The 16650-nt window shown below is 37.7% G+C and overlaps 1 protein-coding gene across 3 annotated transcripts in view; it reads right to left on the minus strand.

Annotated features, from left to right (window-relative positions):
* Positions 1–16644, minus strand: part of ZDHHC6 (zDHHC palmitoyltransferase 6) — an 82713-nt gene extending 66069 nt beyond the window's left edge. The window contains exons 1-10 of one of the 3 annotated variants that reach the window (XM_085319135.1): positions 16563–16644; positions 15354–15445; positions 12856–13015; positions 11624–11785; positions 11053–11106; positions 9594–9761; positions 9247–9288; positions 8674–8819; positions 8544–8587; positions 6123–6708 (exon numbers count right to left, since the gene is read on the minus strand). In XM_085319135.1, the coding sequence (XP_085175261.1) occupies positions 6605–6708; positions 8544–8587; positions 8674–8819; positions 9247–9288; positions 9594–9761; positions 11053–11106; positions 11624–11785; positions 12856–13015; positions 15354–15445; positions 16563–16631 (1041 nt within the window). In that variant the 5' untranslated portion in view covers positions 16632–16644 and the 3' untranslated portion in view covers positions 6123–6604. Of the gene's footprint in view, positions 1–6122; positions 6755–8543; positions 8588–8673; positions 8820–9246; positions 9289–9593; positions 9762–11052; positions 11107–11623; positions 11786–12855; positions 13016–15353; positions 15446–16562 lie in introns of those variants that run through there. The other 2 variants (XM_085319136.1, XM_085319137.1) reach the window with 2 other exon arrangements.
* Positions 16645–16650: the final 6 nt, after the last annotated feature.

Consider the following 16650-nt stretch of genomic DNA (forward strand, 5'->3'; position numbering starts at 1 on the left):
GTCCACATCTTGCAGGAGTAAGCAWCAAATGTCTAGGCAAAGCCTGAACTTCAGCGTTTCTTGGACTGACTGAAGCACACTCAAACGCTGAAGAGCCTCAGCCTTTACAAGGCAGCTGTATGTACTTCTTACTGTTGTCAAAAGTAAAACTTATTTTCCTGCTCCAATATAAACTCCAGACTGACCAAAAGACTGATCTGCAATCACAGACTAAACTTTCATGCAGTTATATTTGGGAAAGGGGAAGGAAGGAAAGCAAAGAAGTGCAGGAAGATAACACTAAGACTTCAGTTCCCACTCAGGATGGCATAGCCATGTGCCGGTCTCAACTCAGGCTGCTACTGTATGAACAGGAGGTTAACATCTACCCAGCAAATACAAAAGTGAACTTTCTTCTCCTAGCCCTGGACTGCACAGTATAGGTTTAACTAAAGTGTGAGTAGTCTGGCATCAACTGATTTAAAAAATGCATGTCTCAAGCAAACATCATACCTCATGTATGAGATGCATTGAATCAGGTGTTTTGTGCGTGTTCTCAAATGCAATGGTGGCCATAAATTCACAACAGTGGCTTTGAGTCAGATCACTGGAAAACTTCAGTTTTCATTCCTAAAGACAGAAGATGCAATAAATTTTAACTGCAAAGGCAAACAAAAATCTGAATTGTTTCTGTGCTGCAACCAGTTTACCATATATGGGCTTACTGCTACCTGCTTATGGATAGCCTTCTATAGAGGCTCTGCTTTAGCTGCACTTAACTTGTTTTCTGCACCAAGCATCATTGTAAATGAAGTAACATCTTGTCTGACAACTGTAGTCAGCTTTCCTGTTCTTGCAGTAGGGCAGCRTGTATCAAAGCCTTCCAATCCTCCAGCTCAGCCTGCAATATAAAATAAGGTACCAGGCTTTAATTTTTTAAGACTAAAAAAGTTGAATCTCCTTAGAAAACTACTTAGACACACTGAGTGCTGTCTGTATGTTTGGAAAAGATCAATCAGTATATATGCCATAGCTTGAAGGACGCTAATCTGCAAGGTGAAATACTGCTGAGTAGCTTAGCATCCTTATTCGGTATTAGAATCATAGAATCGGTAAGGTTGGAAGGGACCTCTGGAGATCCTCTAGTCCAAACCTCAAATGAGTGGCCCATACGGGGATCAAACCCGTGACCTTGGCATTTTTAGCACCATGGTCTAACCAACTGAGCTAAACCTTATCTTACTCACTAAGTAAATTTATGGCAAAAAAAGGATTATAACTTAAATTTAAGGGTATARTCTGCAATCTTGATTTCATCCTTCCTTGATGTTCCTGCTATCTTGAAATTGGAGTTTGTCTCAGTGCAGCTCCAGTATGCAGAGTTTCAAGATGAGATGTTACATCTTGTTGTACTGTTGTGTCTTGGTATGCAAACTGGGGAAAGAATAATTTTTGCACTGACAGACTCTTTTTCCTGGTGAGGGGATGGGATTTTGCAGAGCAAAATCAGCAGAGAATTTATCCTTTCCCCTGTAGCAGTCAATTTGATTAGTCAACAGTGTTTTGKGGGGGCGAGCATGCGGGGTAGTGGGTTCTCCCCTACCTGCCCAAAAAAGCAGGGGGTTAAGCTTTGTCTAACAAGAAGGCAGCATAAAGAGGACAGACATGCAGCTTTCACACTCCAACTCCTCTTGTCTGTACCAGGCTCTTACAGCTAGTGGCTCTATTCCTCTTTAATGTTCTTAGTTTTCTCAAACTAAAAGCAACCAATAGATTTGCTTGTCAGGAAATTTCTACCCCTTGCTGTGAGGCATCTCTAGTTTCAAAAAGCACAAACAACTGACTTGTGTTTCAGACATTAAATCTAATTCTATTTCTAGACTAGCACAAAAACCTTGACGTTTCCAGGTAACTATTCAGTGACTTATTTTAAGCGCCTGGACACTTTTTATGTCATAACTTCAGGGTATAAAGGGTTCTAAGCCAAGAAAAGTGCACACAACTGTGCTGCTCGTCTTCCCCCTGCTAACACCTCCTTAAAGCAACAGTGACTTGAAGTTACTGAAGGTTCAATCTTCCCCTATTTGAGATTATGGAGAATAAATGGGACAGGAGAAGGAAATGTGTACTTAAACTGGTTATGAGTTTTGATGAGTGGCTTGSAGGGTTGAGGCAGTAAATCTAATCCAACTGAGACTGGTATAATTTTGAGGCTGAATGCTGTTATGCTGCATGGTAGCCTAGAGAGTAACGGTGCTTTTTTAATGTAACTTCCCTACTGAGAGCTGTTTGAATGCTGAAGCCCAACACTCTGCTGTGGAGCCTCCAATTATCAGTTCTCAGACACCAATCAAAGTGCTTCCTTCAGATAAAATTACCCTCCCCCCCACAAACCTTTGAAGAGTTCTCTTCTATGTAGCAAATGGAGAATTTGGATTTTTCTGTGATGTCTCAAAAAGTAATAACTTTGTATATTTTCTAATACAAGATATGTTTTTTTCTTTTGGGAGAGAAAATGCCTGAATTTCAGAACATAGTTCGCTCTTAATGAGAATTAAGCCTCTTTTCTCATGGCAGGTAACTATGGTGCTTTAAATCTTTCAGATCTGTGGAATCTGCTAGTAGATRCTACAAAGATCCAGTTGTAGGGGTAATGGCTGAACAATAAGCCAAACAGCAATTCAGGTGTGAAATGGTCTGCAAATTGTCTTTTGGGTGAAGATGAGTTCACCATGTGAACTGCTACCACAGTATAGCTTTAAAATGAAAATAGGAATGCTTTAGGCATGCTTGCACTGAAATGATGGAAAAGTGATCTTCRGATGCTGCCTGAGAACTGGAGAAAGCTACAGCAAGCTTGAAGCACTGTTATACCCAGTGAACAAAAATCTGAGGTAAGGATGACTGTAAGTGCTATGCAGGTCAGATTTCTGCTACTCTTCCCATGATACAGAGGTTGGAGCTAAAACCAAACTGAGTCTCCTCAACTTCAGAAAACTCTAATCTAGCAGTTGTCCATTATGAATTGATCCATTTGGGCTGTAGTACAGATGTGTAACCAGTACACTGTTAATCAATGTACTGATTAACTAGTGATACTAYGACTAATCAAGGTATGATTCATCTAAGATGGATACATTTAAGATGAATGGTGATAATATAACCTCCTCCTACTTAATAAATTGGAAATAGATCTCTAATGTACTGCATCAAAAATTAGATTGCCCAAATTAGACTCTCCAAAGCATAAGAACTGTATCCCAAGATACAATTTAACTAGATTTTCTTCCCTTCTATGCAGCACAACCTTTATGCCTGCAACTTAATAACTTCTAGTTAGTCTCTTGTGTTCCCTAACCAGACAGGATGTGCTTGGAAGGAAGTATTGACATCATTTGGCTTTAATGAAGTTGTTACTTAAATCAATGCTCTCAAAGAAGCTCTAGAAACATTCTCTAATGCAGTAGTTAACTTAATTGCAAAAACTAAATAATCTGCACATCTAGGCTTCCTAGCTTGAGAGTTGTAATGTTTTCTCTTGGTTAATGCTTTGCAATGTGCCTCCCTTAACCATATGGAGGAYGTTTCAACTCCAGCAGGAGCTTATAGTTTGCTTAACCCTTAACAAATTCAGATTAAGATCAGAAGCCTTTTGGAAAAGACTAGTAGGAAAGTCTACTTTCATCACCAGTTTCTTCTAGTAACAACCTCAGAGTTACCAAATATGAGATTATCATCAAGGCTAGTCTTTTGGACAGCCTTGTATGGTAATCTGGCTAATTCTTCAAGAAGAACTCTGAGGCAGCCAGCTCTGATAACAGCTTTGCTTGGCCAAGCAGCAGCTGCTTAGGTTTTGGAGGCCAAAGCTAAGACAGACGAGTAGAAACTGAAATTCTTGTTGATCTGGTGGTTGGAGAGAMAGACAGACGTGTTCACTTACAGTAACAGCTTTTTGTTTTGTTTTTGTTTCCTCCTTACCTACAACAGATTCTTTCTTTTGGTGCAAAAACTGGCTGTACTAAAGCAAAAGGCTGATTATTATTAGCCACTTTTATTGTTTTTCTTTAAATAGTAAAGTTCTGTTTCAGCAAGTAGCTATCCTTACTGTTCGTTGTACAGGAGCCCGAACTAKGCCTCTGCTGCACTGCAAGTCTCGACTTGCTATTGGAAGATGGGAAAGAGGGAGTTTCAAGTGCAAAGGGCAATTCTTCCCTCAGGGAAAAGCAAAAGATGCAATTTAATAGAGCTAATCACTATGTGAAAATGACATGTGCTTTCTGCTTGTGACCTGGCTTTTCTGGCAATTTGAACAACCTAAAAGAAAATAAACTGAATTCCCTGATGAATCACTGTGCAACAAAGAACAGCTATGTCAAATCGACTTGCTCCTTTCCTTAATGAGCTCTTTCTCCAGGAAAAGGAAGGGAGTGGGGATGGGARAAGAGGAAAAACAGAACAGGAGGATACAGAAGAAGGAAAGGACTACATACTAYTGAGGATCAGTTCTGCAAAGATAGTCTTTTAACTTCATGTGCTGGTACAGTTGGTTTCAGCACCAAAGACAGCTTGACATTCCTCCTCAAGGCATTCAGAGGCTCTACAGCCAAGAGAATTCATTCTGTTTGGCTGATTCTTCAGAGGCAAGTGCTGCTGATTAAAGGTGTCACARTAAACACCAGTTAAATACGCTACAAGAGAGAACAGAGGTGGATTGASGTTACACCTACAGGAAAACGGGAGTGATTAAATAAGATGAAAGCATGAAAAAGGAAATAGTGTATGTACTTCAGAGTTCACTTCAGATTAGAAGTGCACTTCTAAATTAGTTTTTTGGGCACACTTCTGAGCACAGTTTTCCTTAAACTTGAAGGATTTCAACTTTCATCTAACTGAAGGATGTTCTTTAACCATTAAGAGGTATTCAGTCCCTATGAACAGACCAAACCTTATGTAAATTCCCCCTAATACAGCTAATCACCAACTGTGGGCATTAGTGCCACCAATCAGCTTCTACTTATCTGTAAATGTATACAGCCGCTATTAAATCATTCCACAATCAAGAGCAGGTTCTCAGGCTCATTTCCTCTGCTCGAAGACAAGCTTATTCCTGTCATCTTAGCTTGCGTCTGGACTCTATAGCTACTGAACAGGAACCACTGAAGTAAAGACTAAGAGTATTCCATCCAGTTTGGAGATCTCCATATTAATTCTCTCTCATTTATTGTAAAATAGCATAGAATTTACCCTTTTGCTATATACTGTTGAGTTATGGCCTTTCAGCTCTTGCTAMCAGGAAAGCTCCTACACTTTTAGAGATGCCTGAATCTAGAAAATAAAAGTGCTTTGATATAAAGAGGAGCAAAGCAGCTCATTTGTGAACTGTTAAAACTGAATGCTAACCTCCTATTTCCACAGCTTGGAGAAGCAGCCTAGGATTAGGGCTCACCCTCAGCACTAGTGCACAGCAGGCTGACTGACAGTAATGAAAACCTGGCTAATGCTAGAAGTCTCAGCAGCAATATACAGTAGTAACACYGGCTTGCCTATTATGTAGTTATTTCTGTATATGTGTACTATTGTCTAAGAAAGGCTTATCTATCCAGGAGAAGTCATGCAGAAGAAGTAAACTAAAGATGTTAAGGCATTTTTAAAACAAATCATTGGCAGTAACTCTTAATGTATGATATGCAACTAGTCTAACTGTGAGAGACCAAAAGCATCTACAGCATTTAAAAGGATAATTTTTGAAAATTTTCAGTTATACCCAAACTCCATTTTAAGGACTTCCTTCCTCCTAATAATCCATGCCAGATATTAAATAAAAATAATTTAGGAAAGATGTTAATCATTTACTGGGGCCTGGCCTAACAAAAGTTTTCAGTCTTGGAACTATTGCTTCCTTTCACTCTAACACGGATCATAACAAYGATCTCTAGTCTCTCAGCTACATGACAAGACTTCAAATGGAGCAGAGATGCAGCTAGCTACAACTTTCAGACATTAAAAGCACTATTTCTGTAGCAAGATCTTTCTTCCTTTGGAAAAAACAACTCATGATAGTGAATTCCTTTCTTCCCAAAGATTTCACATTTCCATGCCTATAAACAAGCTCTTGTAGCTCTACGAACAATTAAATCCACAAATGAATATGAAARTGTATCATTTATTTCAGCTGGACAATTCACATCATTAAAAGTCACAGGTAACAAATCTTACTGTGAATTTGAATTAGAGGTTTATTTTATAGTTTTCAGGGGGAAGCTTCAGAGAAAATAATATACAGAAGATAAACAGCACACATCACAGTCTGATGGTGTTGTGGAAACTAAAACATGATCCATTGGTATGCAATAAAATSCAATTTAAACAGCAAAGAGAAAAGAAACCTGACTTGGGATGAAAAGTTGCATCTTGAAGGAAATCCACTGAATGGCTTCTTCAATTATTTATTATTTAAAAAGTATGCAAATCATGGCACAGAAATATCCAACCCTTTCAGCTGTGAGGAAAAACACCCTTGTCGTAACATATTCATTGCATAAATGTAAAGTAACATACAGAAAATTTCAAGTAAAGGATTGTGGTCTGTAAGTAAAATTCCCATTTTTTTTTTTAAAAAAGAAGGCTATCTGCTTTTCTTCTCTCCATCCATTGGTTGATCCATTTCAGAGTCATATTGGCATTTTTCCACACATTTCCTAGGGAACCAGCCTCGTTCTCTTATTCCACCTTAAGACATGAAAAGTTGCATTAACTTGGAACAAAACATGACTCACTATAGAGGAAAAACACAAGAATGGGAGAGACATCAACAGGTCACTAATTTATCTTCTCCAGAACAAAATATCCTAACACATTTGCCTGGGGATGTGTGGAGTCTCTCCCACTGCCTAGCTTGTTTCCAGAGATCTCCATTTTTTTTCAAGAGTGCTATATTCCTTATTATTAGAAAGTCTTTCCTAATATCCAATCTGAATTTTCTTTCTATATTATAAGTTCACAACTCCTTTTCTACATACCAAGGACATAAGAAGCAAATAAAACCTTTTCTACAGCAGACTTTCATGCAGATGATAAGAGAAAGCAGGTATATGTGCTACTAGTTATCTCCTTATCCTGTACAGCTAAGGCATCCTAATTCTTTCAACTTTTCCTTACAGGTTGTATTTTCTAGCACTTTGATCATTCTCAGTGYTTTCCTCTTAACACTCTTCAGCTGATCCTCCTCTTTTTCGAAATGTAGTAACTATTACTTTGGCAATATTTCAGCTGCGTCTTTGTGAATAGTGAGTAGGATGGAAGGATTGCTTCATGTATCTGGGAATCTAAATACTTGTATACTTGTTTCTTTTTTGCAAGAGTGTTGACTCATGTTCCAATTGTAATCCACTATTTTTTTCCCTCTGAAGAATTGTTACTCAATCATTACATTTTCTATTTTGTTTTAATGCAACTATAGCATTTTTCTATAAATTCCTATCAAATCCTATCCTGCTTTTCAAGTCCACTTMTGCAACATGTCCATATTTTGACCTCTAATCCAGTCTACTAGTTTACACCCAGTCACCACCTGCACAATTCATCTGCATATTTAGAAAATGTACTRTATCTCCTGATAATCTTCACAATAAACAGCAGAACCTTTGAATACAAACTATTAACATCCTCATTTTAATGACTTGTTTAGGTTTGGTATTTAAAAAGTTACCCAGGAAAGAGCTGTTGAAGTATTTCTAGGCAAAGAAGGTCTCAGCTCTCCCATGAAAAGCACATACCTACACAGAAACTGCGATCTACCCCTTCCTTGCTGGCAAGGTGCATGTAGACAATGAATTCCCAATTATTTGGTAGAGATAATGGAACCCAATGCATTCTCAGTGGAAAAATCTGTCAGCTAAAATTTTAACTAAGACCTGAGCAGGAGGAGGGCTCAGGTAAAAGTGTCAAACTTCGTATGGAGGTAGGTACRACAGTGTCTCTTGTAGACCACTAGGAGTCTTTAATGTCTTTGACTGTCATCGTTATTAGCTAAGTAAGTAAATGTCAAAATTTCTGGAATCAATCCCAAGCCAAAGACATAATGCCTCTTTGTTTTAAGGCAYGCATACATACATACACACACACATACAAAGCAATCCCAAGTCTTCTATGTATATGAGTCATTTAGTTAGGAAATCTAAAAACACTTCAGAAAAAGTGTTTATGAATCACAGCTATTTAAATATTAATGAAAAAAAAGCCAGCATTAACCTCTTTAGAGTGACTTTTTCTAAGAATATCAGGAAGTCTCCCCCACTCTCCATTTAACAGAAGACTACTAAAATTTCTTCCAGTTTAACAGAATCATTTCATATTTATCATTTATCAAAGCTAGCAYGTCTAGTGAGATAAACAGTAAAAATTGTGGGTTTGGTTTAGGAGAGGAGAGGGGCTAGTGCCAATAAAGCCATTCTACATTTTGAGAATTAAACATATGATGTTGTCGATATTTCTATCAAATGTTAAGCAGCTATAAAATTAATTTGTAATTTTCAACAGAATAAGTGAGAATAACTGCTTCATACCATCAGCAGCTGAGTCGAGAATCTTCTCACCATACATCCAGTGTCTGGAGAAGAAAGCGTAATAGGTAATTAGATGCCAGAATTGATCTCAATATTTCTTTTAACCAAACAAAGGTGTGGAGCCACTAACTTTAAGCCTCGTGTGGCTAAAATCAGATCCCCTTTACTCAGGGCAATTCTAGGTTCTTCTGTGCACGGTGTTGTGAAGAATGTTTTAACACCTTTAGTCACAGGGCAGCAGAYACCACTGTAGTCTTCTACCGCTCGATACCGCACCTGCCAATTTGAACAGAACGTTGCAATATATTACTGCACTGAGTTATGGACCTGCTAGCAGTTTCACACCAAAATCGGCTCAAGTGTACCATTATATCTGAGTATAATGGCAATTTGCTGTCTATGAGACTCTTAAATTCTAAATTAACTGTTTAAAAATGAAACACGGTCATCTTTATTCCTCTTCTATTGCCAGTATTTCCATTATTATCACATTTCTTATCATCTGGAAACAAAGGACTAAATGCAAAGAAACCTAAATATTAAGTTTAATTAAAAAGAGGTTGCAGCACACTGTTTCTGTGGAAACACAAAGTCTTCATTTAATTGGTAGGCTTAAAATCATGACGAGAAATAATATATCAGTAATTATATGTATTTATATAGAAATTTCAAATGTTTTGGATCACAAGCATCAAATACTTACACTTCTTACTCGCTTGTCTGCTTTCTGTTTCAGTTGCTCTATCTACAAATGATTATAAATAGAAATTTAGTACGTGTTTAGCTTTAGAGTACTTGTGCACTCAACACAGAATGAAGATAGGTATTGAAACTATTAAGCAAGCACAGGGAAACATTCAGCATTTAAAAACACACACAAAAGCGTACATATGTAGCCTAAAAAAAGGATAGAATTCCTCTTTCTGAAGTATATGTGCTATTAGTCAGGCTTTATTTTAATTATTAAAAATTTGGCATATTACTGTAAAGAAAGACAGACAATTGGACAGTGGGTAGGAATAATTTGAGATATCATTGAAGGACGTTTACCGTCAAACTATACTGATGACAGCCGTCTCTTACTGGCCAGTCCAGGCCATCTCCCTCAGGAATCCCAGACCATGTAAACACTTGCTTGAAGTTTTTCCATTTACTTCCCATGTCATAAGGAAAAATAAAGGTCTCACCCGTTTGGTAGTACTGGATTCTGTCTTTGGCCTAGGAATAGTAAAGCAACACAGTATGCCAAACATATCCTACTAATTATGACTCAACAGCAAATATTTAGAATGCCAAGGGTCATATAGGTGCTGTATGAGTCCCTGAACCCTGGCAGCAAGCATTTTTGTGCAAGTGCAGTAAACTCCTTTCATACTAACCCAGGCTTTTAAAACTACTTAGCATTAAAGGCAACAACCATGGCATTTAGAGGTATGTCTGGTTTTGTCCCCCAACAGCCACACTTTTTTTTTTTTTTTTTTAAACAACAGAATTAACTGGGTTTGCTNTTGCTCTGTGCTCTAACTTTATTTTACAGCTTTTAGAAAGACTGATGTCTGACTATTTCTCAAGATTACATAGAAGGACTTACACAACTCAAGATACTAACCCAGGCTTTTAAAACTACTTAGCATTAAAGGCAACAACCATGGCATTTAGAGGTATGTCTGGTTTTGTCCCCCAACAGCCACTTTTTTTTTTTTTTTTTTTAAACAACAGAATTAACTGGGTTTGCTCTGTGCTCTAACTTTATTTTACAGCTTTTAGAAAGACTGATGTCTGACTATTTCTCAAGATTACATAGAAGGACTTACACAACTCAAGATTCTTTGATTAACGATCGTGAACATTTATCATCAGCAGTGTCTACTTCCCTTCAAGGACTGTGCACATAGAAGGGCTCTGAATCTTCTACTTTCTATTCACAAACTTTTCATTCTTTCAGTGACAGTGACATCTAGTGGAGCAGTTAGAAGAATGCTTCATTTATTCCAATCATGTAGTTTTTAGTAAACATTGATGTATTGCAATGTGCTCAATCTTAAAAAGGGATATTGATAATGTTTTACAATAAAAAAATCCTACACATTATTCGACATCTTTTGCTTTCTCTAAAACTTAGCTTCTGCTGCTTTGCTATATTGCTTGTGAAACTTCTGAAAAGATACAGATTTCAAGGAGAAATTTAAAGAAGGCTACATATCCCACTGTCTTATAAGCTTTCTTCATCATTCATCAACATTGAAAATCCTTCCAAGTTTAATCAGACATAAAAATAGGAAATACGGAAAACTGAGACAAAATATGGTATCTAGAACTAGTATAGGAGTTGGAAAATTAAAGATACAGGCATGTGTAATTAGAAAAACTGGTTGTAGGTACTAAGTCAGTGATGAATTGAAATAACACTTGGTTTAAACCCAGACAGGCAAAATAAATTCGTAAGTTCATAAATTTAGACACTAGCTTTGAAATAATACAGTACAGAAACACTTTAAGGAAAGCTTACCTTTTCTTCAATCCAGGATTCGATTGAAGTTTTATTTGTCAAGATGACTTTCATCTAAACAAGTGTTAGATGAAAACAGCATTAACTTTCCACAGAAACCCATCAGCTAGGCAAACAAAGCTTCATTTAATGAAGCATATTTCTTTGAAACAACAAAGCAACTTATATGCTTAATTAATCATAAAATGTTCAGAATTAAGATAGCACAGATATATGCTGGCATCACCCTTTAAAACTGTACACTTATAAGGTATCATATGATACTTCAGTTTAGGCTTAAAATGCATATTTTTCATTCCTTGCAAAGATTGCAAACATTTGAAATACAGGAACATTTCAACATTTCAAAACATTTAAAATGAGGCAGAATTATTCTTACTTCCAAGGACAATTATAGTAACAACAAAGAAAGTAGGAGAAAGTAGTATGAAAAACTAATAGTTACACAGCAACATGAACTCTAAACAACTGCTCCCACCTGAATTCTGTTTCTGCTCCACAGCTGTTATCAGCAACAAATTAAACACAATTTACAGCTTTATCTTCTTTGTAACAGAAGCCGTAAACTTACCTGGATAATAAACAACATGCCAACAGCAATAGTTGTTCCTAATGCCAGTCCTAAGGCAAATAAAGATGCAGCAAATGCAGATAGTCCAAAGGGAATAATAGGTCGAGGGTCTCTTTTGGCTGCACTCATGTCAATTTTTACAGAACTCCACCCAAAAGATATCTGTGAAGGAAAAATAKCATCATTCGGCTCTGGAACATTCCAAATACCGAAACAAAGTAAGTCACTAATAAGAAATCAGACTCTGAAGGTAAGTACTTGACCTCCGGCAGGTTTATAAGTGGAATAATTACAAAAAAGATACACTCAGAAGAGCATTTGTTTTCAAAAATACATTCTTTGCTAGTTGTGGGCCTTTTCTAGATGAAAAGCTTAATCAAAATCACCGTCTTGCATGCTCCACAACAACCTAGGTCTAAAATTGCAGCAAAACCTAGACACTGTGGTACATTAACAAAAAGGCTTCAGTAGTTTCATATGGGAAAAATGTATACACAGCACAGTATCCATTTTCAATGGAAATACTACAGGTTTTCCTTCGGAAACTTTTGCAGGTAGCAGTTCTCAGCCATATTGCTCTGCAAATACCGCATGCATCCTTCATCTGTTAAACACGTTTTCCAAGCTTTTCTTTGCAACCACAAAAGCTGAAATTGAAGCTCAGAATCACAACCACAAATCTGTGGAGGGATGTATTCCAGAACAAGCTTTGCCCATAGCTGCTTCAGTTGAAGTTTCTAATTTTAAAATAAACTCAGCATAAATTATTTTCAGTTCCAGAAATAACTGACATTTTTTTCCTTAAAGAAGGAAATACAATTCTAACAAAGTGGCAAGGAAAAGGAAATAAATAGCATCTAATTTGTGTGGTTGAAATAGATAGCGGCCAGCTCATGTGCCAGCCAAAACACARCAAGAGATTGCTTGTCTCTGTAAAAATGCTACCCCAAAATTGTCTTCAGCTAATGCAAATCTTCAGGAGAACTCCCAGTGATTATGAGAAGCAACAGGAGAAGAAAAATGGGGGGGGGAAGTATCTTTTTTCCAAATCCTTCTCCAGTTAATGAACACACTTCTCAAACTGTGGAGAGCAGAACTGAGAGTACATGCTGAAACAATAGCAAATAATTCCACATGCCTCTTTACAGGGAACCAAATCACCCTCTGCTTCCAAAAAGAAATTACTCATCTGGCTTAAATAATATTTTAAACATTTAACTATGTTTCCTTACTCTGTTATAAAGCTGTGTGTACATAGTCATAACAAATATGAAGGAAGCATGAATGCATCCCAGTGGAGCTAACAAGAGGAAGAGAGTGAAAGATGCATGATTCTGGTATCCACAACAATTGTTGATCCAAGGACAATGGTGATCCATCTTCATAACACACCTGTGAATGATAAATATTGACTCCTGTGAATAATAAGTAGTGATTCATATAAAGGACATGGATGACGTTTTTCAAAAAGCTCAAAGGAAAGGATACCTAACTATTTACAACTCTGCCTTCATTCATTTATTAAATCTATCTGAACTGTCTTGAAAGAACCTAAAACCATTAAAGAAGGAGATATCCATTTTACAATCCAATCTCACAGCAAGAAATAGCCATTATGAAAATCTTCATCTTTCTGACTTCCTGCTTCYGGTTGGATAGCTACAATATTTGGGTATGTTAAAAGCTATATCAGAAGAACACAAAAGTGTAACTGTTATTTTGTTGCTAGAGATCTCCCTATTCATCTCCCAGGCCAAAGATGTTTGGTTCTCCTGTACCTTCTTTATCTCCTGAGTTTTAATTAAATCTAATTTACCCAGATTACTGAAAGTGAAATAGCAAAAAGACACAAGCATTTATTCTCGCTTACATCTTCTATTTTAAGCTAATACAGTCAGCTTCTACTATTGGACAATGACTATTTATGAAAATACTAGGTTCTGACAAGACCAACCTAGTATTGTCTTTTTTTGGTTGTTACTCAAAATGCTTTCATTCTGTAACATGAAGCAACAAAACAAAACAAAAAATGTACTTGCAGGTCCTACCCTCCTAAATTATCCCTCCTCCTTTTTACTCAAACTTGCTTATTGTGGATAAGTACCATATTCCAGAGCCAGGAGACAAAGGTGAAGTGTGGGAAAAGCAAGAACTATCAACATAGTAATCAACCACTAACGTTATTGACAAAATTTTAAAATAAGCAAATCAAGAAATAATGGAACTATCAAATCCTTTGTGGACTACTTGCAAAAAGAGCATATAAAGATTTACAGATAAAAGTGTAACGTCTTTCATTTTAGCAGCAGATCCTCTGAAAACATCAATTGCTAAATATTGACCTCACACTACTGTAAGTCCTTTCCAAAATCTATTTAATTTAACAAGTGTAAACACCCTAGAGATGCACTTTTATTCAGGACTAGTATTTCTGAAGAAGTTGCTGGAACTCAGTCACAATCCATTCATGCAGACCACAAAACATTCACACACTTGTCATAGCACCAAAGATTTTTCAGTGGTAGTTTATGTTACGTACTTTAGTGAACTGCAGCAGGCTAGAAATGCATACAGAGCAATTTATTTTGGCTACAGCTGAGGGGGGCAGAAAATTCCTAAAACAGATCAGCAAAATAATTTGGAGATTGTGCTACAAATTCCTCTGTTTTATTTTACAAAAAGTAAACTATTAAGAGAACTTGCTATTACACTAAGAGAATCATTAGGATCTGTTATCATTTCATAACTCCTTAGAACAACAACAAAAAAAAGTAAATGGATTGTCCATCAAAGGAAAGACTCTAATTTTAAATCTCAGGATGATGCAGCTAAATTACAGCACTAGTCTACAGTTTCAGTCTCTACTTCCCAAAAGCATACAAGCGTGGATCTCTTATTTATAGAGAGAATAAATGAATGTATATGTTGCAACATCCTTTAGATGTTGCATAGTCCTTCAGATGAGGCCCTGTCCAGTCAACTAAAAGCCTGGACTAAAAGTCAACTACAGGCTGGATTGCAGATAGATGGCTTGCTTCTTTTCAGGCTGCACTAGATTCAAGTGCAGCTTTTTATAATAAAAGCATCCTTTAGCTCAAAATAAGTCTTTTGGAAGACCAATACATAACATGGCACAAACTTTCTAAGTTTACTCAAAAGGCATATTAATTCACTTAATATCTTCTGCCCCTCCCCCCCCCGAAAAAAAAAACAAACCACACCACACCTCAAATGGTGAAAAACAGTCCAAAATCTCCAGTCAAGTCTACGTTTTTCTCCCTTTAGGGAAGATGAAAAAATTACGGTTTTCTACCAAACTGGTGCTCCCTAAACAGGTGGATGTTTGGGCTTAGAATTCAGGAAAGACTGAAAGGTTCTTACGTATTTACACATGCTCATCTCCCTGAAACAGTACTGCAGTATTTGTTCAAATTGCAAAGAAATTCTGAGGAGGAATTGTTTTCAACTAAAAAGTTAATGGCAGGTTAAAAAARAAAAAAAAACTAAGCAAAAACTTTTTCAAAACTAAGCAAATGTTCATCAATACAGGAGAACATACTGTGTTCTGACATACAGAGATCACATGACAGAAAATGGAAAATATTTGAAACAAGTATAGTGTTTGTATGGAAGCTTTTTGATATGACATTTTGAAATGATATTAACAGCTCATCTCTAAGAAAAGCTGCTGTAAATACAGATATAAAGTAATTTCAAAGAGAAACACTACCTGTTACATTTTCGACAGTGGTGAGAACGTGGTGCCTTGTAAGACTGGCACACTTTACAGTATTGGAGATACATGCAATCCTGAGATTTTTCCTTTAAACACAAAAACAGGCACGTTAGACAGAAATACATCATTCTACTAGCAATACACATCTTAGCACTTCCCTAACCTAATGCATTCTTGCTTTACTTTGACAGAGTGTGATCATATCTATTTAATTGTAGGTGGCAAGGACAAAAAAAATACCTTCAGCACTCTTTGCTATCAACAAAGCCATCTTTCACTGTTAAAAGTGCTTCTTGCTAAAAGAAATAAACAATTCTTCCATCAGGAGATTCTGCACAAGCAAGGTTCCATTGTCAGCTTCTGAAAGTAAACATCATGGGGCCTTTTGTGTGTCTTTTACTACCTGCCAGTCTGGGTTCATTACTAAGCAACTGATAGTACTGTGAAGCATTAGTGTTTAACCAGCTTCCATCACACTCTTGTTTTCTCTCTTTCAAACACACTCAGGTATGTTAACTATAGCAAGGAAGACAGAGAAACTCATTATGCCGAGTCTAAGCACTACTACTGGCCAAAAATCCCCTGCCCACCACAACACCCAGTTCTCCCGCTAGGAGAATCTCCTGCTACATTCGGATCCTGTTTTCACTACACTCTGTCCCGAGGAAAACACTCTGTAAGCAGAGATGTGATCACTACTTCCTTTCTGTCACGAGTGGAGCATAGCTCTGCTCAGCTGTCTTGAGATCCTGAGTCTACATCATTCGGGAGCCTGTAATCACCAGCCTTTCAAGAGGGTACCGAGGCAAAATAAATGTAACTCGACTTATAACTCTTTCRAACATAAGTTGAACTTGCAATTTTCTGGCTCACATACCAAATTCAGATCTGCTAAAGGAAGTAGTTTCTAACCCCTACGACTCTCAGTAAAGYCTTCAGTACAATAACGCCTGCATGGACGTGCAGATAACTCCGAAGTCCTTGTTCCTGACTAACTACACTTGTTTCCTGCTGTTGTGTTTTGAGAACCCTCCAGGCCGTTTAGCCACGGAGCGCAGCAAGCGCCCGGCCACGGGCGGGGAGGCGGCGCCGCAGGGCGCCCTGCGAACGCCGCACGAAGCGGCGCGGCAGCAGGGGCCTGCGGAGAGGGCGGCCCGAGCCCCGGCGGCCCCCGAGCCCCGAGCCCCGGCCCGCGGCGCTTACCGGCGCCCAGCCCAGAGGGACGTAGCCGGGCCCGACGAACATGGCGCTGAAGTAGTTGTAGAGGATCATGACGGTCCAGTTGAGGAGC

Source organism: Rhea americana, unplaced genomic scaffold (assembly GCF_003343005.1).
Source record: "Rhea americana isolate MKP2758 unplaced genomic scaffold, rheAme1 scaffold_57, whole genome shotgun sequence".
In the NCBI taxonomy this organism is placed as follows: Eukaryota; Metazoa; Chordata; class Aves; order Rheiformes; family Rheidae; genus Rhea; species Rhea americana.